At 45.5% G+C, this 21171-nt stretch overlaps 2 protein-coding genes across 5 annotated transcripts in view; one reads left to right on the top strand and one right to left on the bottom strand.

Annotated features, from left to right (window-relative positions):
• The window catches only part of Rim (Rab3 interacting molecule), a 136240-nt gene extending 131679 nt beyond the window's left edge, over positions 1 to 4561 (top strand). For both annotated transcript variants that reach the window (XM_077702536.1, XM_077702537.1), the window contains exon 21: positions 1391 to 4561. In XM_077702536.1, coding sequence (XP_077558662.1) covers positions 1391 to 1594 — 204 coding nt within the window. In that variant the 3' untranslated portion in view covers positions 1595 to 4561. The remainder of the gene's footprint in view (positions 1 to 1390) is intronic.
• A 1893-nt stretch (positions 4562 to 6454) lies between these two features.
• Positions 6455 to 21171, bottom strand: part of Oseg4 (intraflagellar transport protein Oseg4) — a 46552-nt gene continuing 31835 nt past the window's right edge. The window contains exons 24-33 of one of the 3 annotated variants that reach the window (XM_077702538.1): positions 18741 to 18887; positions 17618 to 17750; positions 16923 to 16985; positions 16606 to 16818; positions 16119 to 16262; positions 13239 to 13371; positions 11988 to 12074; positions 10046 to 10175; positions 9483 to 9551; positions 6455 to 7646 (exon numbers count right to left, since the gene is read on the bottom strand). In XM_077702538.1, coding sequence (XP_077558664.1) covers positions 7469 to 7646; positions 9483 to 9551; positions 10046 to 10175; positions 11988 to 12074; positions 13239 to 13371; positions 16119 to 16262; positions 16606 to 16818; positions 16923 to 16985; positions 17618 to 17750; positions 18741 to 18887 — 1297 coding nt within the window. In that variant the 3' untranslated portion in view covers positions 6455 to 7468. Of the gene's footprint in view, positions 7771 to 9482; positions 9552 to 10045; positions 10176 to 11987; positions 12075 to 13238; positions 13372 to 16118; positions 16263 to 16605; positions 16819 to 16922; positions 16986 to 17617; positions 17751 to 18740; positions 18888 to 21171 lie in introns of all 3 variants that reach the window. The other 2 variants (XM_077702539.1, XM_077702540.1) reach the window with 2 other exon arrangements.

The following is a 21171-nucleotide window of genomic DNA, read 5'->3' as shown; positions in this document are numbered from 1 at the left end:
CGATTTACCAGTCCTGGGAAGGATGGCCAGGGCACCGATAGATGCGGTGAAGAATGTGATGGGAGGGGAGTGAAGAGGTTTGAGCCTGCCGAATGAGGCACGCAGCCTCACAAGTTAGATGGGAACTGGGGGGTGGGTACAGGGTACGTGATAGGCATTGGGCGTGTAATTGGTAACGGCGGGAAGCGCGGTGCTGAGTACGAACCGTCGGCGGGTGGTACAAGATTGGCCAGGTCATGGGCGGGCCCCGGAAAGGTACTCCCACCTGTTCTCCCACCTGGACGGTACTCCCACCTGGACGATCCGCGGGCAGTCTGAGGACAGTGTTCGGACCGAAGTCCCATAGGAATACATGGGAAAATCAAGCGCTGGATTGTGTCTCGGGCAGTCCGCAGATGATCCGGGACTGATAATGGAGGCCCAATGGTACAGTCTCAACGGAAAAAGATTGGCACAAGTGATTCATGACTGGAGCCGAAAAATCTCGACACGTGGCGCAATCGTTGCCCAGCGCGCCGATAGCGAGAGTGGCAAGCACGTTCCATTTTCCAAGAAGGGGTGGCTGGCAGAAAGCAGCCCATCCTGCTGTCGGCCCATTCGAAAGCCCACATCTTGCATAAACGCTTGTGCATTCCTTATCGACAGACATGCCTATGCACATGATTTCTTTTTTTTTTCAGAGCTGCCAGCTACCTTACCGGCAAATATTTTCTGGACGACGCACTGTCAAAAGCAGTGGGTGGCAGTGCTTACGTCACAGGAAAGCAAGACTTTAAAACCAGGCGTGGTTCGAATAATTCTTATCAGAACGACACACGACATAAGTTGCAAGCAGTTTGTGGGAGTGCTTAGCGCCGACCACCCCTTCTCAAGAAAATGGAATGTGCCTTGCGCTGTCGCTGTAGGAGCGCTAAATGACAATCGCGCCGCCTGCCACGATCATTCCGCTCTAGTCATGAATCACTTGTGTCAATCTTTTTCCGTTGAGACTGTACATATAAGGAAACAAGGGGAAAAAAAAAAACTGCTGCGAACTAGGAATCCACGAGGAAAAAAACCAATGCTTCTTTGCCATCGCTGCATAGACTGGGAGTGACAAATGCATATGTGTTAACGTTTTGGAAGGTGCGATGCGATGCGATGAGATTTTTATGAGGAGGGAGTGGAAGGGGGGGGGGGGGGGGGAAGGGGGAAAAGGGCCCGAAACTGTCTCGCGTGGGGTGCCGACACCTGATAAGGCCCTTTTGGAAGGTGCCTTATCTAATAATGAGCCTCCTAAATGCTCATAAACATCTTCTTTGTACAATGTCATCTATCAAGAGCACAGCTTCCAGAGATTCTTATCTAGGCCAGCGCCTGATTCGGAGTTGCTGCGTTCCTACCATTGCAGGTGACCGTGTGGGGCGAGTACGGGCGCATGGAGAAGAAGGTGTTCATGGGCGTCGCCCAGGTCATGCTGGACGACCTCAACCTGACCAACATGACCATCGGCTGGTACAAGCTCTTCCCGCCCTCGTCACTGGTCAACGTGGCCACGGCCGCCTCCTCCTCTTCCCAGGGCAACTCGCTGGCCTCCATGGACAGCTTTGGCTGACATAGACGGCGGCCCCTGCTGCCGCTGCGGAACAAGGCTCCACCGAGGAGGAGGAGGAGGAGGAGGAGGAGACGACGCGTCGCATCGCGGCGACCCTGGTTGTGTTTGCTGCTGCTGCTCCTGTTGTTGTGACTGTGCGTGGCGACGGACACGGGGGGAGGGACACGGATGGGAGAGACTCGACATTCTGCCCTCCGCGCTGACCAGAGGTGCAGAAGGAAGCGTACAAACAGGGAGGAGGCGGCACACAGGAGGAGGAGGCTCCGCTCTTTCTCTCAGCTCTGCTCCCTCAGACCCAGTCCCTTTCCAAAGTAGAAAACAAGAAAGGAAGCGCGACCAGGCCCCGCTCGGCCACTGAACAAAGAGAGACACACGCGCCCGGCGGCAGAGCAGCTCCTTTCGTGCGGGAAAGGAAGACGCGCGCGCAAGGGGCGGGGGGAACGGGGAAAACAAAGCTTCGAAACAGAGAGAGAGGAATAGGCGAGGAGGCGAGAGCTGTTTTCTGCAGCAAAAGATGCTCAGATACAATAGATATATAAATACTATACATATTGCGAATCAGAGATTTCCAAGTATGATCTCTCTCTCTCTCTCTCTCTCTCTTTCTCTTCTCCTCGCTCTTCTGTTGACTTTGCCATCTCTCTGTTCCCGTTTCTGTTTCCTTGCTTTCGATCGTTTGTTAGACGCTCTTTCTCGGTTCTCTTAAAAATGGGAGGGGTGGAAGAGAGTTTTACTTTGAAGCTTCTCTCAAGTCTCGAGGGAAAGTGCCTGTTATGCTCTGTGCATACGTCTGTCTGTATCTTGTGCTGTTTCTATAGGATGCCTAGGAAAAAGAACTGTCCACATGCTAACCTGACGGAACCGTGTGCGCGCATGAGCTGACAAGTTGTCATCACTCACTGTTGATCACCACATCATCTTGTGAAATACAATATATATATATACATATATATATATATACACACACACACACACACACACACAGACACACACACATATACGCTGTTCGTATTGATTATTTTTGTTCTATTTTCTGTTCCGTTTAGGCGTTGTTACACGACGACTGTTTTACCAAGTCATTGCTCTGGCGCGTTCTTCTTTTCTTTATTTCGTTGTTGACAGTGCTGTTGCATGATGCGAATGAGAGAAGAAAAAAAAAGTAAGGTTGTTGGTTCTTGTGAACTGTTTCACCATAAATATTACCTTTGTTGTATAGTTTATTTGTTTTAGACGTGGCCGCTGTTTTCTATTGCCACACAAGGTGAGGATCGACGATGATGAAGATTCCCTGCGCTGTGCATTCATTTAGTTTCAACTCTCTCCTCAATCTTTTACAGCTGATCCAAAAAGAAAGGAGGGAACCGGTTTTGCAGTGTGACGCTGCAGTTTTAATTTTTTTTTTTTCTTTGCTTGCGCGATGGTAGACTGGTGTTAAAACTCACCCTTTGCATATAGAGTCGCACACAGAGTCGCTCGAAGCTTTAAGGGTGCTGCCTGGAACTTTGAGTCCAGTTCAAGACATGACACCTGCAATAGCTGCTTATCTGTTTTTCTTTGTTTTGTTTTTGTTACTATAGTTGTTACTGGTTGCCTCTCGGGTAAAAGGCTTGGCGAGAGCTAAGCAACACCCGCCATTTGGCAAGTGGCGAAAAAACTGCCTTTTCTGCTCCGAGCAAGGTTTTTATATCTCTAAGCCCTGATGGTTACCGAAGATACGCTGTTATAGTTTTTGTTTCCAACAAAACCTCGACGCTTCCTAATGTTATACAATACTGCTATAGTATTACTACCACTATTCACACTTCTACTACTATCGTTACTAATAACTCCGTCATTGCCAGCAAATAGCGAGGGACGTAAATCGAATAAGATGATGCGCTGTTTTTCTTTTCTACTTCCTGGATGCACATCTAAAATTCATCATGCAGGAACAACTCGAAGACTAACCCATGATGAAGGTGGAGGGGGGGAGGCAGTGTGCTACACGTAGGTCAGGAGTTGCCTAGAGTTGTGTGCACAGATGTGCTCCTTGGACCCTGCAAGGGCCAACACTACGTCTTCTCGCTCTGAGAAAAAGAGAGAAGTAATGCGTGCAGGATTGATCACCTTCTGTGGAATTTAAAATAAATACTGCCTAAATAATAAAAAAGAACGTTCCATAAAAATGAAGGAAACGACTTCACATCTAGTCATAGAAACCCTTGAAACACATGTTGAACTCTGCAAGCAAGCAAAAAAAAAAAAAAAGCGCGCTGACCTGGTATTGCTATCCAAAGAACCGCATGCAAGCAGCAGACTGTAATCCCATACATTATATAAATATTATGCATATATATATACATATATAATATACATAAAAGATGCTCTATGCTTGACATACATAGGATACATCTGCAGCCAAATTTGAGAGAAAATTGAATGAATACTGCTTGTCACACTCTTCTCACGAAACGCGTGAAGTTCTTCCATATCACCTCATAGGTTGTCCTTGAAGCATCTTTTTCTGCCGAAAGAAGCAGCATGTTCGCTTTGACCGTGTAAAGAGAAAAAAAAAAAAGAAGAAAAAGAAAAAAAATGAAAGGGAGAGTGGGATGAAGAGATTGCGTTATTTTGTGAATAACTACAAGTTGTGCTTTCTCAAGCTTCTGTCGATAGCTCAGCATTGTTACGAATAGTGCAAAGTTCATCTGTTCCTTCATTCAGGATTTTTATTTCCTCTTCCGACGTTTTCTTTCTTTCCTTTCTTCTTCCTCTCCTTGCTTCGACGGGCTACATAGTGTGCCCGCGAGAAAAGGATACATGGATATTGTGATATAAATATATCCGTGTGCCGTGTCGAGAGGGGAAAAAAACATTGTGAAAAAAAGGAACACTTGGTAGCAGCATTGGGACTTGTGGTGCAGTGATGTTACTGATGCATTTTGTATACTGTACCAATACAGTTTGCCTTTTTGATCTTTAAAAGCAGCTACGCGTGTGGCAGTGCAGTTGACTGAGTTTGCTCCCAACACTCGCCTCCACGCACACCGTGCGGGGAGTGTGCGCTGCATTCGTGACTCACGATCGCATTCACCAACTCCGTGAACACAAAATGCATGCAAGCAGGACAAGCTTTACAGGTTTGGATGCTACAAGCATACCGCAGTTGCCAAATTAATCGTTGCAAAGCTTTTCCGTTCCATAAACGCTGCTTTCAAAGACAGGGAACAGTGAACGTCCTACAGCTACTCTTTCATTTGAACATCGCAGGTGGAATCAAAAAAGCAACTTTTACATGCTTTCACAACGTGCCGAAATTATAGGAGGAATGGTACCATTTTTTTTTCTTAATTTGGAGATACAAGAAATGCTACGCAGGGTTTATGACGCTAAGAAACACATTCACACACTTTTACACGTTTTACTTAAACATTCCTACTCTGGGTAAACTGGGCTAGTTTGAGGACCCAGATTTAGTTAAGGCAATAAATTGTGCATTTGAGCAAGAAAGGTGGCGCAAGCTAAGCTGCAAAGTAACTAGTTCCAAGCAGTTAAGCTACAAAATAAATAGTTGCAGGTAGATTACATTACACTGACACAAAGCAATCAGTCAACCTGTCACTTGCTCTTAGAGTCACAAAATATTGCCACAATGACATTCAATCGGTTGAACATGCAAGAAATTGGTGTCAAGAAAATTGCTGCTGATGGCAGCAGGGTAAAGGGCGATCAGCCTCCCATTATTAGCTCTTGAAATTAGCAAAACAGCCCTTGAATTCAAAATAAAATCTTACTACGTGTGGGCCATACAGTAAAGGGTTTTGACTAAAAGTGACCAATGACAAATACTTAAACAAAGCTGAATTAGACAAATACTTTCATGAACTGATGCAATAAGTAGTCACAAAAAGGTAATCCTACAAATCCAATCGCTGAACAATAAGCAAATTGCCTTTGTAAACTAAAACATAAGCTCCTCCTGTAATGACACTGTGCGTTTGCCTACAAGAGATGCTAGCACCTCAAAAAAGGGCCATGGATGGGCCTCTGAATTCTGGTTAAACGCTTGCAGCAATTAGAGTATGTAATCAAGACATTTTCATCTGAATACTCCTTTCCTATGCGCCGGCTTAGACGTTACAGGCCCATTAACTTGGACACCTTCATCTGCATGTTTCCCTCTGTATACTCCATTCATTTCAATAGTATATGTTCAGTCATGGTGACCACTGTGCTCTGGTGCCACAGTTGGCTGGTGTCCCTAAAGATCGCAACCAGTCAGAGCTGCAGAAAGAAAACAGCATGAATAGAGCAAACGATAACATTCAAAGTCACCGCATTTCACGAAAAAAAAACAAAAAAACAATGAAATGCAGACATGGGCAGTTGTTCAGAGCACTGCGTTGTATGTGCACGGGAACTAAGTCTAAATCTAATGCGAGGCACAGGAGTCCAAAGACCGCTTTGAGGATGAAAGGGAAGACGGTAAATCAGATGCTATATCACAGACAGTGAATACTAGGCACAGTTCATTCTTTCTATCCTTTTAAGTTGTTTCAAGAAAAATAGAGACAGGTGTCAATGAAAAAACAAACCCAGGTGGATCAGCAAGAGATGAGAGAACAAAAACTAGCTGGTATCCCATAGCGTCATGAATGGCAAGGAAGTAAATGCTGCCTGATTAGATTGTGGCACCAGTTGTACTTGAAAATCTCATCTCAACTGTAAACCACTTGTATTATACACACTAATGTTCTAAAAAGTTATTGGAAAATGCCTGATGAGTGTATTACAAGTCACAGCTTAGGTTTGACAGCTTCATAATATGACCCGTTTGGTCAGGTGAAGCTTTCCCTACCAGATTATCCGACAGAAAAATGATGAATAATATCGTGCTTATTTTAATGTCCAACATACTTTGCGTACAGTACAAAAATGACACTCAAAATATTGCTGAACTCGGTGCTTCTATGACAATGGAATGAATCGGAGAACAATCACTCTTGCAGAGCACACCAAGATAGTGGCCAAAATATGCCTGGACAAAACTAGACTGCCCTTATAAAAATGGTACAGAGTTATAGAGATCAGTTTATGTGAGGTACATGAAAGGCTAAAATATATACATTCGCTCAGCCATTAAACAAAAGATTTCCTTCTGGACCACAGCACAGCTCAGGGCAAGCTCAAGTTAAAAACACGTGAAAAATATAAGCACCACGTTATTTTGGTATAGCCTACAACAACATCCTTTAGGTGGGATCAACGTGCGAGTACAGAGCAATAAATATGTACACTCGATTCATCAAGGCACCGGGACATTAACAGCCCAAGAAGGTGGGTACTGAAAAGCCATCACTGGCATTCCCAATTCGCAGAGAGGCATCACAGCGATGTATGCTCAACGAGCTATTTGCTTGGCATAAGCCAACCTGAACAGGTGCCACCTACCATACGAGACACTAACATGTGCCTCTCCTTCATCCAGTAAAGCTATTCTCCAACTGCAGAAAACAAAAACAGGCTTTCAGCACAAAACTCACATGTATGGCATATTGCTAAAAACTGCTTCAACTCTGTAAAGCTATCATAAAAAAATGGGATTTAAAAACACCCAAAGCAGCAAAATAGACGTCTCAGGTTTTCGACAGCAACGATATACTAGATACTAATCTATGGGAGATCATGAGCAAACGCCCCACTACACCAACTCTTTTCTACACAGCATTTGATACTGCCGCTACGCACTGCTTTAATCATCTCATAGCATCTTCCCACGCCCATTGTGAACACATCAAACAATGTCAGCCATGAGACGGAAGAGAAGACAGCTGTCAATGAGTCCTCCTCGGATGGAAGGGGGGAGGGTGTGCTCCAGGGGGAAGGGCAGCACCTTCAGGCCGCCTTGGGCGAGTGGCAGAGCGGGCAGCTGTGCCGGTGCACGACGTCCTGCCTGTAGGCGCTGTGTCGGCACAGGGAGCAGGTCCACTGCTGGCTTGGGTCCCCCCTGAGGACTCGGCTCGTGGCTATGCAGACGGGTAGCTTGCTGCCACAGCTCGAACAAGTCGTGGCCCTTCAATTGAGCCACGCAGGAGGACGCAGGTTGGAGAAAACTGGCACTGCTAAGGCTGCAGCGCCCTATTCCCTGCTCCGGGCTATGTGCTAAGGTATCTCAAAATGCCAGTCTGGATGTGCTCCTGGGAGTAATTTTTAAGAAGTGGCTGCAAGGTAGGTTCCGCAGCCTCAAAGATTTCTGGCCGCCACTGTTTTCTACCGTAACTTCCGGGACACACAAGAATATAAACAAAATCTTTCCATCCACCATGCGTGTACTGGATATGTGCGTACACCATGTTTCTATGCCAATATACAAACTCTGAGTAGACTGACAGGGTTGTGGTGGAACCTGAGAAACACAGCTGCAAAAACCCAGACAGTTTCCTCTTACACTAATACAAAATGTGATGAGAAATTATAAAGGGCGATACATTCTCAGCTGAGAGTCAGCAAGCAATTCAGTTTCCACAGCATCCCCAATTGAGAACTGTGTCAAGCATTGCAAACAACCCACACAGTGGACTCTGCCATCTGCTATTGAAAGGGTTGGTAAGAGTGAGAAATTGAAAAGTGTCTGAAATACACAACTTACGGCACTGCAGAGCTTAAATTTCTCTAGCAAAGGGTGCATGATGCTGTGTGGGGGGGGTGCCTAAAAATGAAGAGCTATCAGATAAAGGGTGCATCCAGTGCAAAGACTTCTAAAGCAAGACGTTAAGTGTACTTTCACAGCCTAGTTTGCGACCTTACTTGAGTGGAAAGTCTGAAGAACCAGAAAGCTGCAATAAATGCCTTCAATTTCACCCTCTTTTTACACTTGCCAGCAGGCAGCATATACCGCATTTTTTCGCATAATGAACCTGCTCACGTAATGAACCCTCCCCCCACTTTTCTTTTTGAGAATTTACTTTTTTTGTCCCTTTGAATAAAAAATGCAGCGGGGTTATGTTTTTATCTCACCATGGTTGCTGATGCTGCAGACGATCGCAGTAACTTGATATCATGCCACGGTACACGCAGAAATGCTAAAAACGCATTCCAACAAAAAGAAATCTCAACAGTAGCTGGAGACGTGAGCAGGAATGCTGTGGCTCACAATTTAAAAATTGTGCACTCACCGTGCTCCACCTGCTGAACACAAAACAAACCTTGCGCCATAAAAACGTTGCGGCGTGCGAACAAAGCGCAAAACGCACTTCACACTCCTTCTCTGCTCTTTGCCGTTCCGGCTGGTTTTTACGGCATGCGAACAAAGCACTAAACGTACTCCGCACGCCCCTGCTCTTGCTGTTCCATGACTTCGCCATGACGCTCCGTATTGTTGTTTTTCAGCTGTGTTCCGACCTTTTTTTTTTTGCTCCTGGTGCGCACCGTACGATGGGCCAGAACATGAGCTGCACAGACGGTTTTAAACTGAAGGTGGTGGAGGAGGACAGCTCCATGGCGATTAGGGGGCTACTGGCATGTTCAGAATAAAAAACAAATTCTATCACATAATAACCCAGGCGTTTTTACGAAAACGATAAGGCTCTGACGCGCTTCTCTTAGCGACTTCATTGTGTGGAATTTCAACTTTTAAAAAATCTGTTGCAATTTTTTCCCGCATAATGAACCCTCCCCTTAAATTCAGCCGAATTTTCTGGAAAAAAGGGTTCATTACGCGAGTAAATACGGTAATAGAGTGTACCCCACATAGGTCCACAGACATAAAAATAAGCCATGCATGTTATTTTTCTTGATGCCATAAACACCCTTTTTTTGTTTGTTTGTTTGCCTTCAATGCACGACAGTTAGCTTCATGCATTTGAATTCACGACAAAGCTGCTCCAAGAAGTCACCTGCTTTCACTTACCACTCGGAAACAGCTGACTCGCAGTTTGGGCACTCATTCTTCACATTCCTAGAGTCATTCCTAGAATGCCTGCAAAGAAAAATGCAAAAGAGACATTAAGCACCAGCTGGCAGATATTCTAGAATAACAAATACAAAATATTATACGTTCAGAGTTACTAAAAAAATAACCACTAGTAGCTCTATGATACCCACAAGGCAGCAAAAAACCTAACGTGAGAACTTCCAAAAGTGCTTCCACGAGACATGCCAAAACTTCTACAATAACAGTGACGCAAGTTGAAAAAAGTTGCAAGGCCCACCGCGGTGGCTCAGTGGCTAAGGTGTTGCGCTGCTGAGAACAAGGTTGCGGATTCGATTCCTGGCCGCCACGGCCACTTTTCTGATGAAGGCTAAAGGCAAAAACGCCCGTGTGTACGAGATTTCGGCACACGTTAAAAATTCCCAGGTGGTCAAAATTATCCGGAGCCCTCCACTACGGCGCGCCTCATTGCCTGCGTTGCGTCGTCGCGTTAAACCCTACAATCAATCAAATAAAAAAAGTTGCAAGACATGTGTACTCACTTGGTGAATACTTCGACTGCCAGCTGCTCAAACGCTTCCCTTTCATCTGGGCTTAGAGACTCCAGAGACTCCAGTTTGGCGAATGCCTTGGAGCAAGTGCCGAAGGAGCGATTTGCGCAGGCGGTCAGTGCTGCGCAATACAACGTACAGGTGAACACCTCCCTTACATCTAAATCTTGATCAGCTATTAAAGGTTGGTGTTGGCACCTCCTGCACCATCCCTGTAAGGCTGCTATCGAGCTGCCAGAAAAATATTAGCTTGAAGCCCTACAGCAAGACATTGATGCACAATGTGTTTAATTTAATTACAATTCACAAAATGTGTTTAATCTAACCCTTTCACTGTCGGGTGTTTCTGGCCGTGACCCACCCCCAGTGTCAACTTGGTTTCCGGAATATCAGTGAAGGAGGATAGTGATTTATTTGACTATGACAGCTTCCGGAACGTAATGCGTCCAAAGGAAAGAGTCTGGGTGAGAAATCACCTTCTTCCAGATATTATTAGTTTGTCGTGCATGCTTCCAGGACAACGACCCCACCGTTTCAACACCAGAATCTGACGCTGTGGAACTCGCACCCCTTTCTCGGATGAGAAGCTCTCAGAATGCGAATCCGAGTTTGGCTCGTATTCGGATCGGAATCGAAGAACCATTGCTGCTGTCCGCAGTCGAATGCCCCACGCGGTCAGCCATCCGAAAGTAACCGCGCACATGGAGGGAGCCCTTTCAGCAGCCCACACAATGCACAGAAATGAGTGAGCGAAAGCCGCAATTGAGTCATGTTTCGTTCTATTGGCGAGGCAACGGCGCGCTGGGCTAACCTGGTGCATTGTAGCAGACACGGGAACAGAATAAGAAAAACCTAGAAGGTTGTTGCTGATGGCACAACAACCCTTGCACCCGTAATCGCATGCATGTTGCATGGTCACTCATCCCAAGACAGTACAGCGCGCGGAGTGACCAAGCCCCCCAGCAGTGAAAGGTGGGCGCAATCGCTCCGAACTCTTCAAATTACCATGAGAGAGCTAGCGAGTGAAAATACGAGCTACTAGAAAGATTTGACAGATGGCACGAACAGTCCAGGTGTAATCGCATGCGCGCCGCATGATCACCCATCCCGACAGAGTACAGCACGCGCTGCGACCAAGCCCCCCAGAAACAAAGGGTGGGTGCGGTCGCTCCGTACTCTTCAATATAGTGGTGGAGACAGCTAGCAAGAGAAAATACAAGCTACTAGAAAGGTTCGACAGATGGCGCAAACAGTCCAGGCACACCACCCGCTTTGCGCTACGGTGGGAATTTTTGAACGCACAATGAAGAATGTACCGGTGCGCCAGCGACACTGCAGAGGGGAAGTGCGAAAACGTAATGGTACGTCAGTGAGCAAAAGGGTTGAAGGAAAAAGTTGACACCTAGCGAAAAATGGAAGCGAAATTTTAAATTACTAACCCAGTCAATTTCGAAAAGAGTTGAAGTTGAAAACTGCAAAAATTCAGTAGTTCTGAACCAGAGCTTCACAATTTTGCAACCCACAAACCACAACAGCTATCAGGAAAACTGAAACATTGCATATTAGAGCGATTAAAGCAAACAAGATCAAATCTGGTCTGCAGTTATGTTGCTCGTGAAGTTGTTTCTCTTACATTATCCGCATGAGTCTCAAATACAAAACAACCGAGCAATGTGAAACTTGTCCTGTACCATTGGGTTCCATAAAAAACACAGTGTCTGTTGCCTGGGCCAGAACCAGTCAACTCGTACAAAGCAGTAAAATGCACTAGTATCAACTAAACGTTATCTGTACAGCGGCTTTCAGGAACATAACTTTTCCATTTTCAAGTCCTGACTAAAGCTTTGTAGGTCGCCCAGTATACTGTGCCCAATATCAACACGAATTCGCCAGAGATCATGACAGAGAACAAATGGAAGACAACTCGACTTACCTAGCAGTGCATATATTTCCGAGCCATCCAGGATGTCTTCGTACTCCCGAAGGTTCAGTGCAGTTCTCATAGCAGCATCCACAAAGCCTGTTTAAACCAAAATTTCTCTCAGCAAGTATACAAGAACAGAACTGAGGAAAAATGGCGGCACCCTTTTATTTTTTTGCCCATTCAAAAGCAGTTTTTACTTAGCGTGATAAGATACAAAGGTTTAAAAAGGAGAGTGACAATCAGTGCAAGGGGATCGACAAGTGCAACACGAAGACTGATGAGTAGCAATGCAGACAGTCGGCTGAGTTGATCTACGTTGCTTGGCTTAACAACAGTTCGAAAGATGACAAACGCCTGTATTGTGTTTTTGATTCAATCCGCACGATTATTGTGCTACACAATTCCCACAAGGAGACCTCAGTGCCAAAAAGTGGTGCAGAGAGTGGCGAGATGTGTGACAAGTGGATAGGAAGATAACAAGAAAAGTTTTCATGTTTACGAAAGCTGCTGCGACTTCCCTTTTGCTTTTCACCATCAATACAAGACCAAGTTCTGAGAATCTACAAGAACTAGCCTCTTTTCTGAGTCAGTTTAGGGCTCCAAGAAGGGGGGAGCAACAACAGGTGTTTCTGTTTATAGGTGGAACCCTCATCAGCTGTTATCACGCGTTTTTTTATATTTTGTGATAAGGAGTTTTTCAACTGAAGCACACCTTCTTGAAATCTTGGAATGGCTTATTTCTTGCTTTACATTTCCCGTCTCCTTGCTTCCCCCGAAGCATTTTGTTTCGGGCAAGAAAAGTGGCACCACCATAACTTGGCCATCATTTTTCGATAATGGCAGCCTCCGTTTCCATAGGGAGAAATCGCTTTTATTTGGATTCTAAATACCCAGGCAAGTTCCGTCCCTGATTTTGTTGTTAACACTATCCTGCTCATGCCTATTCAAATCGATAGTAGCTTATCAACGTTCAAATTTTCATGCCTTCCCACTCAAATTTGGCGCTTTCCGAGTGCGCTCTGAGATCTGGTGCCACCTACTGAGTAGTAGAGACGCTTCTATCCTGTTTGCTTTTGTTTCTTTTGCACGGCGCTGATTTTTTTTCAAAGCGCTGCCGGAGTCGTGACAGGCAGGCACTCTGAAAATACGGCAATGGTGTCGACATCGCGTGCTACCGCGTCACGGAAATGCCACATTTCTAGCGATCGCAGATGCGGGATTTGTCTTTTTAACAAGCTCAATATATCATGCTTCACAAACCTTCATAAAGCTGCCGTTGGGCTAGCAGGTAGAAATGAAATGCCTCTGCACCTCTCCAGGGTTGATCCAGTGGCCGAAATGTTCCAGCATCTCTCACATCATCCGACATAAGTGCATTTAATGCTAAACTGCCCTGGAAAGTAAAACAAAAATGTTATCTCCATTCCGGCCACGAGGAGACTGAATATAGTTAATAAAGAGACACTAATAACAATCTTGTCTGATGGCACTAATCCGTTAGCTCGCATAACAGATTGGTATTAAGACATAACAGTCTTTTTGAACGAACCGAGCTCGGATTATATATCCATAGTCCCTTTAAATTTTCAGTGCATCAGAACATACGGATTGCTTGTGTTGCATTAAAGGGACACTGAAGTGAATTTGTCAAGCTCCTGTTTTTGCTTGCACTGCATAGACTGGCTCAAATAAACACTTTCCATCGTTTATCCAGTCGACAAGGCGGCATTTATTTTATAAAGCCCGAAAAAAGAAAAACTGCCATGCGCAGTCAGCGGTGGCCACACCAACTAAAGCAGTGACGTCCACACAAGGAGCTACGTGATTGCACGATGCCCAAGATTACATTTTAAACCAGTTTCGGTTTCGGTTCTGTGAAACAACATGCCCGGCATCCTACGTTATCATTGGCTAGTCATTCTCGATATTTCAGTAATCAGCATACCGCGCTTCTGCCATGTTGTAGGCTCTAAAATGCGTGAGATAAGCCTACCAGCATGGCTTAGAATCATAACAATCACTAGCCGAGGCGTACACAGTGGATGAACACCCTCTGCATCGCCGGAGTTGCTCAAATGCGATGCGCTTTCCCTCCACCTTTAGAGCTTGCCTGGCTCATGCCTGTATCATAAGAGGTATGTTTGTGCCAGGCCAAGGGTTGGCTGATTCGCGACTGTGCCCGCAAGCAGTCGGTGATTATGGCGACACCACGCCAACAACAACTCGCCAGCGCGTCAGTGTTAGTATGAATGCATTCTGCGAACTCGCTCGTGGAGCAATGAACGTTACAGTGCAAAAATGGTGAATTCAGTACAGAAAACATTGCCCAAGAACAAATAAATCAACCAGAAACAAACAAACAAACAAAAAACATGAGCTATCGGGGATTCGAACTTGCGAATTGCAAAATATTATACCTAGTGCTTCAGACCATTTGGCCATAAGCCAGCGCTGCTAGGGGTGGAAATATAAAGCATATAATGTACAGCCAGTTTACTTTGTTATTTAGTTTTAGCATTCCAAGTAGCTTAGACGACTATTTCTTGTATAGCGCCTGTGCAGTGAGCATCCCCCAAATTTCCACAAATATCTCATCTTTACCACTGCATACCTCAGGCAGAAAAGCGTCCGCTGATGTGTGGTCATGCTGCTGACCACAATGCCAGTTCACCCAGCGCAAAAAGTGCTTCCCGCACCCTGGTCTTACGCTGTACAATAAAAGCTTTGGTTGATTTTAATTCCTTAGTACCTATATTAACTTTGCTGACTCTTTTCCCGCCTCCAAATGACCCAAGAATTTTCTACTAGCGCACCAGTCAGCGACTTAGACTTAAAGCTTGATACAGTCTACAAACTAACAAACTAAAGGCACATTCTTCCAGGCACAAACGTGTCGTGGCTTAGTTTCAACTAAGCAAACGAATTGCGACGACTTGGCGGTGGCCGGCCGACTGAACACTGGGCCGACCGATTCTCTTGGAGGGACGGCGAGCCGTGCAGTAGCGCAGTCAAGCCAAGCCATCTCGTTCTGACGTCATAAAAAATGTCATAGGAAATTGGCAAGAAGGATGCAGAGAGGAAGAGAGCATTTTCGCACTGATTTTTCTACTGAACTGCATAATGCGTAAATGTAGTAAGAGTGCAAACGCCACTAGTGAGAGTGATCAAATCATGGCCTAAAAACTCCAGATTCCAATTTGCGTTAGTAATCCCACAATGTTTAAAAATCACACATAATTCTATACGCTTACAGGACAGATGCTTCAAGTGGCAAAGCAATGCATTGCGTGTAGCCTCACGGTCCTCACAGTGCTCTTCTGTAACTGTGCAAAGCCATGTACTACAGTAGCCGACCGTTTTTTCGGACTCCAAAAATTCGGACCTGCTGGATATTCGGGACTTTCTTGAGGAACTGCCAGTTGTCCCATAGGAGTAATGTATATGCTCAACAGATATTTTGGTCAAAATAAAGCCAAAAGTTTGATTTTTTGGGCAAAATTTTCCGCAACACAGCTATAGCTGCGACTCCAGGATTTTGAACCCTAAGCCACCTGGCTGGCTTCGGCTTGGATGGGAATTGGCTAGACACCCGCCGGGCTAACAAACTTTGATCTTGGCGGCTATAATTTTTTATGTAGTCTGCGGCGGAAGCAATCTCGAAATCCGGAAATGGGTCATGGGTGGCCATTTTTTTTAAACATTACTTTTTTTGTGCGCAAAGCTAACGGACGACAAGATCATGCGCCAAGTGACCGCGCTGCCGCAAAGTGACTCTGACTCCGACGAAGACACTCCTGACCTCCCGCAACCATCAACGCAAGGCACTGCTAACACCTAGGCGTTGTTGTCCAATATTTACGAACAAAACGTGACGCTTGCAGAGATGCAAGCAGACGTTCTCACACGAAGGAGGCATTTAAGGCAAGGAACCATTCGAGACTTCTTCAGTTCTATTAAATTAAATGAAACAAAGTTCGTTTTTGCGACACGCGGATTTTTCGGACTGCTCTTTCATTTTGACTATTTTCCGTTCCCATCCAGGTTCGAAAAATTGGTCGGCTACTGTATATCCATGCATATCTACATGCGTTTGTGAATTGAGAAAGCCATGTTTAGTCAGACAAAGTCCTTCCTGCTTACCTCACTCGTGGGCTTGGTGCCCCCTATGGTCATTGACCTCTTGCGTGACAATGCGCGATGCTCTTCAACCAAGGTAGCCGCCAGCACGTAAATCTTTTTCATGACTGACGGCGTGTGGTTATGTTTTGACTCTTCAACAGCAACCTGAAACCAGCAAGGACGACACAAACCATTATCCGTCAGCATCGGTCAATGCAATGAACTCCTGCTCTCCTGTACGAACTAAAGATGATGGCAAATTCCTATGGCCACTGAAAAATCCAAATCACAACCTTCTTCTCCAACCAATGCAGCTAAATGTTTCCCATATTCGTAGCAGGCCAGTGGAACACCCTTCAGAGCTTTCATTACTTGTTAGCTCTGATTACCCAAAACCCTCAGCAGGTACCAACCTACAAAAGCAAAGCGATAACAAAAACAGTGCGACAAGAAAGCTCACTACACGATGTTTTCACAGTGCAGTAACAAAAAAAGTTGTGAAACATACCTTAAACATCAGCTGGGCAGCATCCCGAAAGCGGTTGGCTTTTCGGTACAACTCAACCGCACTCAGAATCTTTTTTTCGTCGAGAAGTCGTTTTGCGTATTGGGCCAAAAGTGTGTCAATCTCACGCACGTTGAACTCTTTGGCAAGCTCTATGGCAGTGTTCCACTCGTTAAGGGATACGCACGTATCAATGGCTGCTTTCACTTTGTTGCACTGCGAAAAGAAAGTTAGAGAGTGGTGCTGAATTTCATTACAGGCTTGTTAGCTGCAATGTCCAACCAGTGCACTCAGGGATGGTGGCAGAAAACAGTGAGTACCTTCTTGAATGCTTCAACAGCCTGGCTACACATGCCGACAGACCCAAACATGAAGCCGATGTCCTGTAGGAACAATCAGACATTACACACAACGGAAGTTCTAGGTCCTGCTAGCTATGCACAAGAGTTCAAGCGTGTGTCAATCCAAACCTGAACTGCATTTAGCCATTCATAAGGCTTGTGCAGCACCAACCTAATTCCAACAGCGGTGCAACTTGTGCATTTGCAAAGAAACAGTGCGACACACTACAGCACTCAAGGGAAAGCTGATCACAAAAACTTGCCTAACTCCCAATGTGCCCAAAAAAGAAAAGAAAAAAAAAACACTTTTAGAAAAACAAGAACAGTCTGAACACATTATACCAGTGAATTATGCACGTGCCTGTTAGGCATAAAGTTTGGAACAAACTATCTCTTCTGTTCAGACTTCAAGAGAGTAAGCTGAGCGTGCACCTCCCAATTCTGGATAATGGAAGAAACAGCTTGCAGGTGCACCCAAACAGGCATGAGCTTTGAAACCGTGCACAAAAGTGTCAAGCTCGTCAGTAACCATCCCAAAGTGCCCTGTGAAAAAGGAATATTGTGTGCAATATTTATCTCACGGCTGTGCTGTGTGAAACCACGCTACAAAGTGATTATGCAAGGCTGTGCATGTGCATACTATGCGGCTGAAATGAGGACCCAGAACAACATACGCTCAGGAGTGGTTGCCCGTCAGGTAGGCTTTTCATGAGGTTTTCCAGGCCGTCATAGTCTTCCATGGCAAAGTAGGCTTCGGCCAAGCGACCGTGGTTGTGTCCTTGCTTATAATAGGTCATCGCACTGTCCCTACGCACACACATGGCCACTGCACTTTACCACAGGAAGCTGGCCCACCACCTCCAACGCAACATCTTCCTAAAATATCTCCTGGGAAAATTTTAATTACTGCCTCCACTGACTTAAGACAATTTCTTTTAACTCTGTCCCTCTAACACTGAAAAAAATTCCTCCCTGGTGGCCCTGGTGGGAGCAATGCAAGGATGAAAGCTTGCTAATGCCCCTGCTACACTTGCGTTTGAATGTCATTCGAGCCAAATGTCATTCGACGCAAATGAGGGGTTGCGAATGCCATTCCGAAATCGCCGTGCTCCACTACAATTTCGATGACATTTGAAAGCTTTAACAATCACTCCCTGTGCTGCATGGCGCTGCTGCTGTCGAGTTCTGTTTTTTACACAATAATGCAATATTTAATCTTAGCAGCAGTCTTTGGCATTAAAATGATATCAAATTATAGATAACATAAGCTTTGACACGGTTTTTGCTTAATTCTGAATCGCAATCGAGGTTTTTTGTGCTGCCTGACCACACTGGTTTGTCGCTTGCTCGCACTGGTGCTGAGGGTATGGAATTATTACATCTTGATATCACGATTTCAGTGAACGAGAAGTATACAAAGCCCCACAATTAAGAATATTTTGTTTTTGTTTGTTTTGAGTACGCCAGTAATGTATTTGTTTATGCTTACTTGGAACACTGCGCGCGAGAGCGCTGGAAACGGCATTTGAGAGCCTCAAATGTCTCTCTGGGTGCTCATTTGGCTCGAATGTCATTTGAGCCGAATGGCATTTCAAAACCCAGTGGAGCAGCAGAACTTCGCATTTGAGTCAGATGACATTTGGTTCAAATGACATTCAGACGCTAAGGTAGCAGGGGTATTACTTCGTATTTTAACAACCGACATTACCTAACCCTTCGAAGGAAACAAGAAAGGCGTAAAAGGGAGCGGGAGACTGGTTGCTAGGCACACAACCCACAAGCTCAGGCGTGGCTCACCATTTTCGCCGGTCCGCATAGAAGTCTCCAATGGCGTTCCAGGCTTCCTCCAGCTGCCTGTCGTCCGTGCCACTGTTCCCGCTCTTCAGGAGCTGAACCACACGGAACCAGTCCCCCAGCATCTTGCGCAGGGACACAGCCAGATCCCTAGGGGGACGGGGTGGCAAGAGGCTTCCCACACGCACACACGCACACACACACACAGCCAGGCACCACCGAGCACGGCAGGTGCGCCAGTCTTTTGCACACAGTGGCGTGACTAGGCTCCTTTCCTCTTTGGATTACACATATATAGGCTTTGCAGGTTTGGTCTGGCAGGACTAGAAGGGTGTGCACATGCAGGCATCACGCGGCTGGGTGTCAGAAGATGCGACAGCAGTCCGCATGGCTGGGGAAGAAGGAAACCAAAAAGAGAAAAAATAGTAATAAAAAAACAAACTCAAAACTGTGGGAAACAATAAAAGCAGCCATGCAGTATCACATGAGTAACACCCCTGGATAAACAACACGTAATGCGTGCACAAACACAAGAGACGCACAAGCGAGCTTATCGGAATAGATGGCATGTCCCTCAATGACTGCTTGAAGTCGTGCTGTGCAAAACATCATGGAGAACATTGCTAAAAAAAATTTTCTCTAAAGAACAGTGCAGACAGTGCCATATACAAGGCCGCAAATGAAGACCAGCGGTAAGAGTGCAGGCGGTTGGCATAAGCACCAGCAGCTTGTGGCCGGGTTAATGCAGCTTTGGCAATATTCAATCCCTATGAAATCTTAAAGTTGTGTTGCATGAGAAAGCCGTCACCTCCTCAGCTAATGGGTCGGGGTGCTCTGGAGGGGGTTTCTCGCTCAGCGTGGAACAGCAACCACTGTGGTCAGGGACATCACTCACTCTTCTCAATGCCATCTTGCGCGACTTTAACACTCATATGATCAGCAATGCTACTCCTTTTCTACACATCACCGTTATACAGTGAACACAGTGCCCTCCATGCTTTACCTGCCACTGACACAGCCCCTGGAACTTTGTGCCACGAGCAGCATCCTTTGTTTCCACGCTCTATATTTCCCATTAAAAAAAACCATGGCCATCTCCACTAACGTGAAACCTGGGGAGGGCCGAAGCATGCAGTGTATACCTTAGCATTTTTGCCCACGGAGATGAAACCTTTGGGGGTGGAGCTATACACTTTTGCTGTAAAATTCTCTTGTCTGTGAAGCACGAAGCGTTCTAGCGTGAGGCATTGGAAAATGAGTGTCCCAGTGTTTTATTACCGTGACTACAAGATACGACAACGACGACAAAAGACGCCAACAGCCCGAGCTGCTAAGGGGCTTCGCCTCTAAAAGCTGAAAAGGGCCTAGCAGGGCTTTGGTAGGAGTTGATTGGTCCGTGGTCTCAAAGCAAATTTAAACAGCACAGGAAAACATGACAAAATACTAGAAACATGAACGGTCAGCTACATTTTTCCGGTTACTAATAAAGAATAAATTACATTAAAAGTGGGATTTATTGTTCTATTCTTATAAAGTATAAAAATTATAAGGGAAAGAAGGTTTTTGTAGAAGAATAAATTCCTCAAAATAGAGAATCAAGAGCATTGCTTAGGTTATATTAGCTATCTCTCGCAAATGAGCTGAGATTGTTTTCTAATACCCAAGTAATTTAACTGCTGTCGATCCAAATATTGTGCATAGAGTAAAAGCGTAATCATCATCCTCATCACCAGCAGCAGCCTACTCAGGTCCACTGCAAGACGAAGGCCTCTCCCAATGACCTCCAACCACTCCTGTCCTGCGCTGCTCGAGTCTAAAGTTTAGCCTCAAATTTCTCTATTTCATCCCACCATCATGTTACTGGCCTTCCCCTTCTTCTAGACTCATCTCTTGGTATCCACTCCGTTACCCCAATTGTCCACCGGTTGTCGGTTTGTCTCACTACGTGGCCAGCCCAAGTCCATTTCTTTTTCTTTATTTGAAATATGATACCTTATACTCTAGTTTTTTCTCTGATCCAGGGTAGCTCGTTTCTGGTCCCTGAGTGTTACTCCTAACACTATTCGTTCCATAGCCCACTGAACCAACTTAAGTTCGCTTTCCTGTTGTTTAGTAAGGCGCCAAGTTTCAGCTCCGTATGTCATCACCGGCAGCATGCACTGGTTGTAGATTCTTCTTTTGAGTGATAGAGGTAGCTTACTTTTGATTATTTGGAAGTGCTTGCTGAGTGTACCCCACCCCATACCTTATCTGCACCGGATTGCTCTCTCTTGTGGTTGGGGTCAGCCCTGACCACCTGTCCAAGGTAGTTACATTCTTGTGCTTATTCTAGCGTTTCACTTCTTAATCTAAACTGGGCCCTTTTGGCATATTTATTCAACACTACTTTAGATTTATTCATATTTATCTTTAGACCCACAGCCGTGCTTTTATT

Source organism: Haemaphysalis longicornis, unplaced genomic scaffold, assembly GCF_048455015.1.
Source record: "Haemaphysalis longicornis isolate Haplotype H1 unplaced genomic scaffold, Haemaphysalis longicornis Haplotype H1 scaffold_3, whole genome shotgun sequence".
NCBI lineage: Eukaryota > Metazoa > Arthropoda > Arachnida > Ixodida > Ixodidae > Haemaphysalis > Haemaphysalis longicornis.
This window is presented reverse-complemented; position numbering and strand designations above follow the sequence as displayed.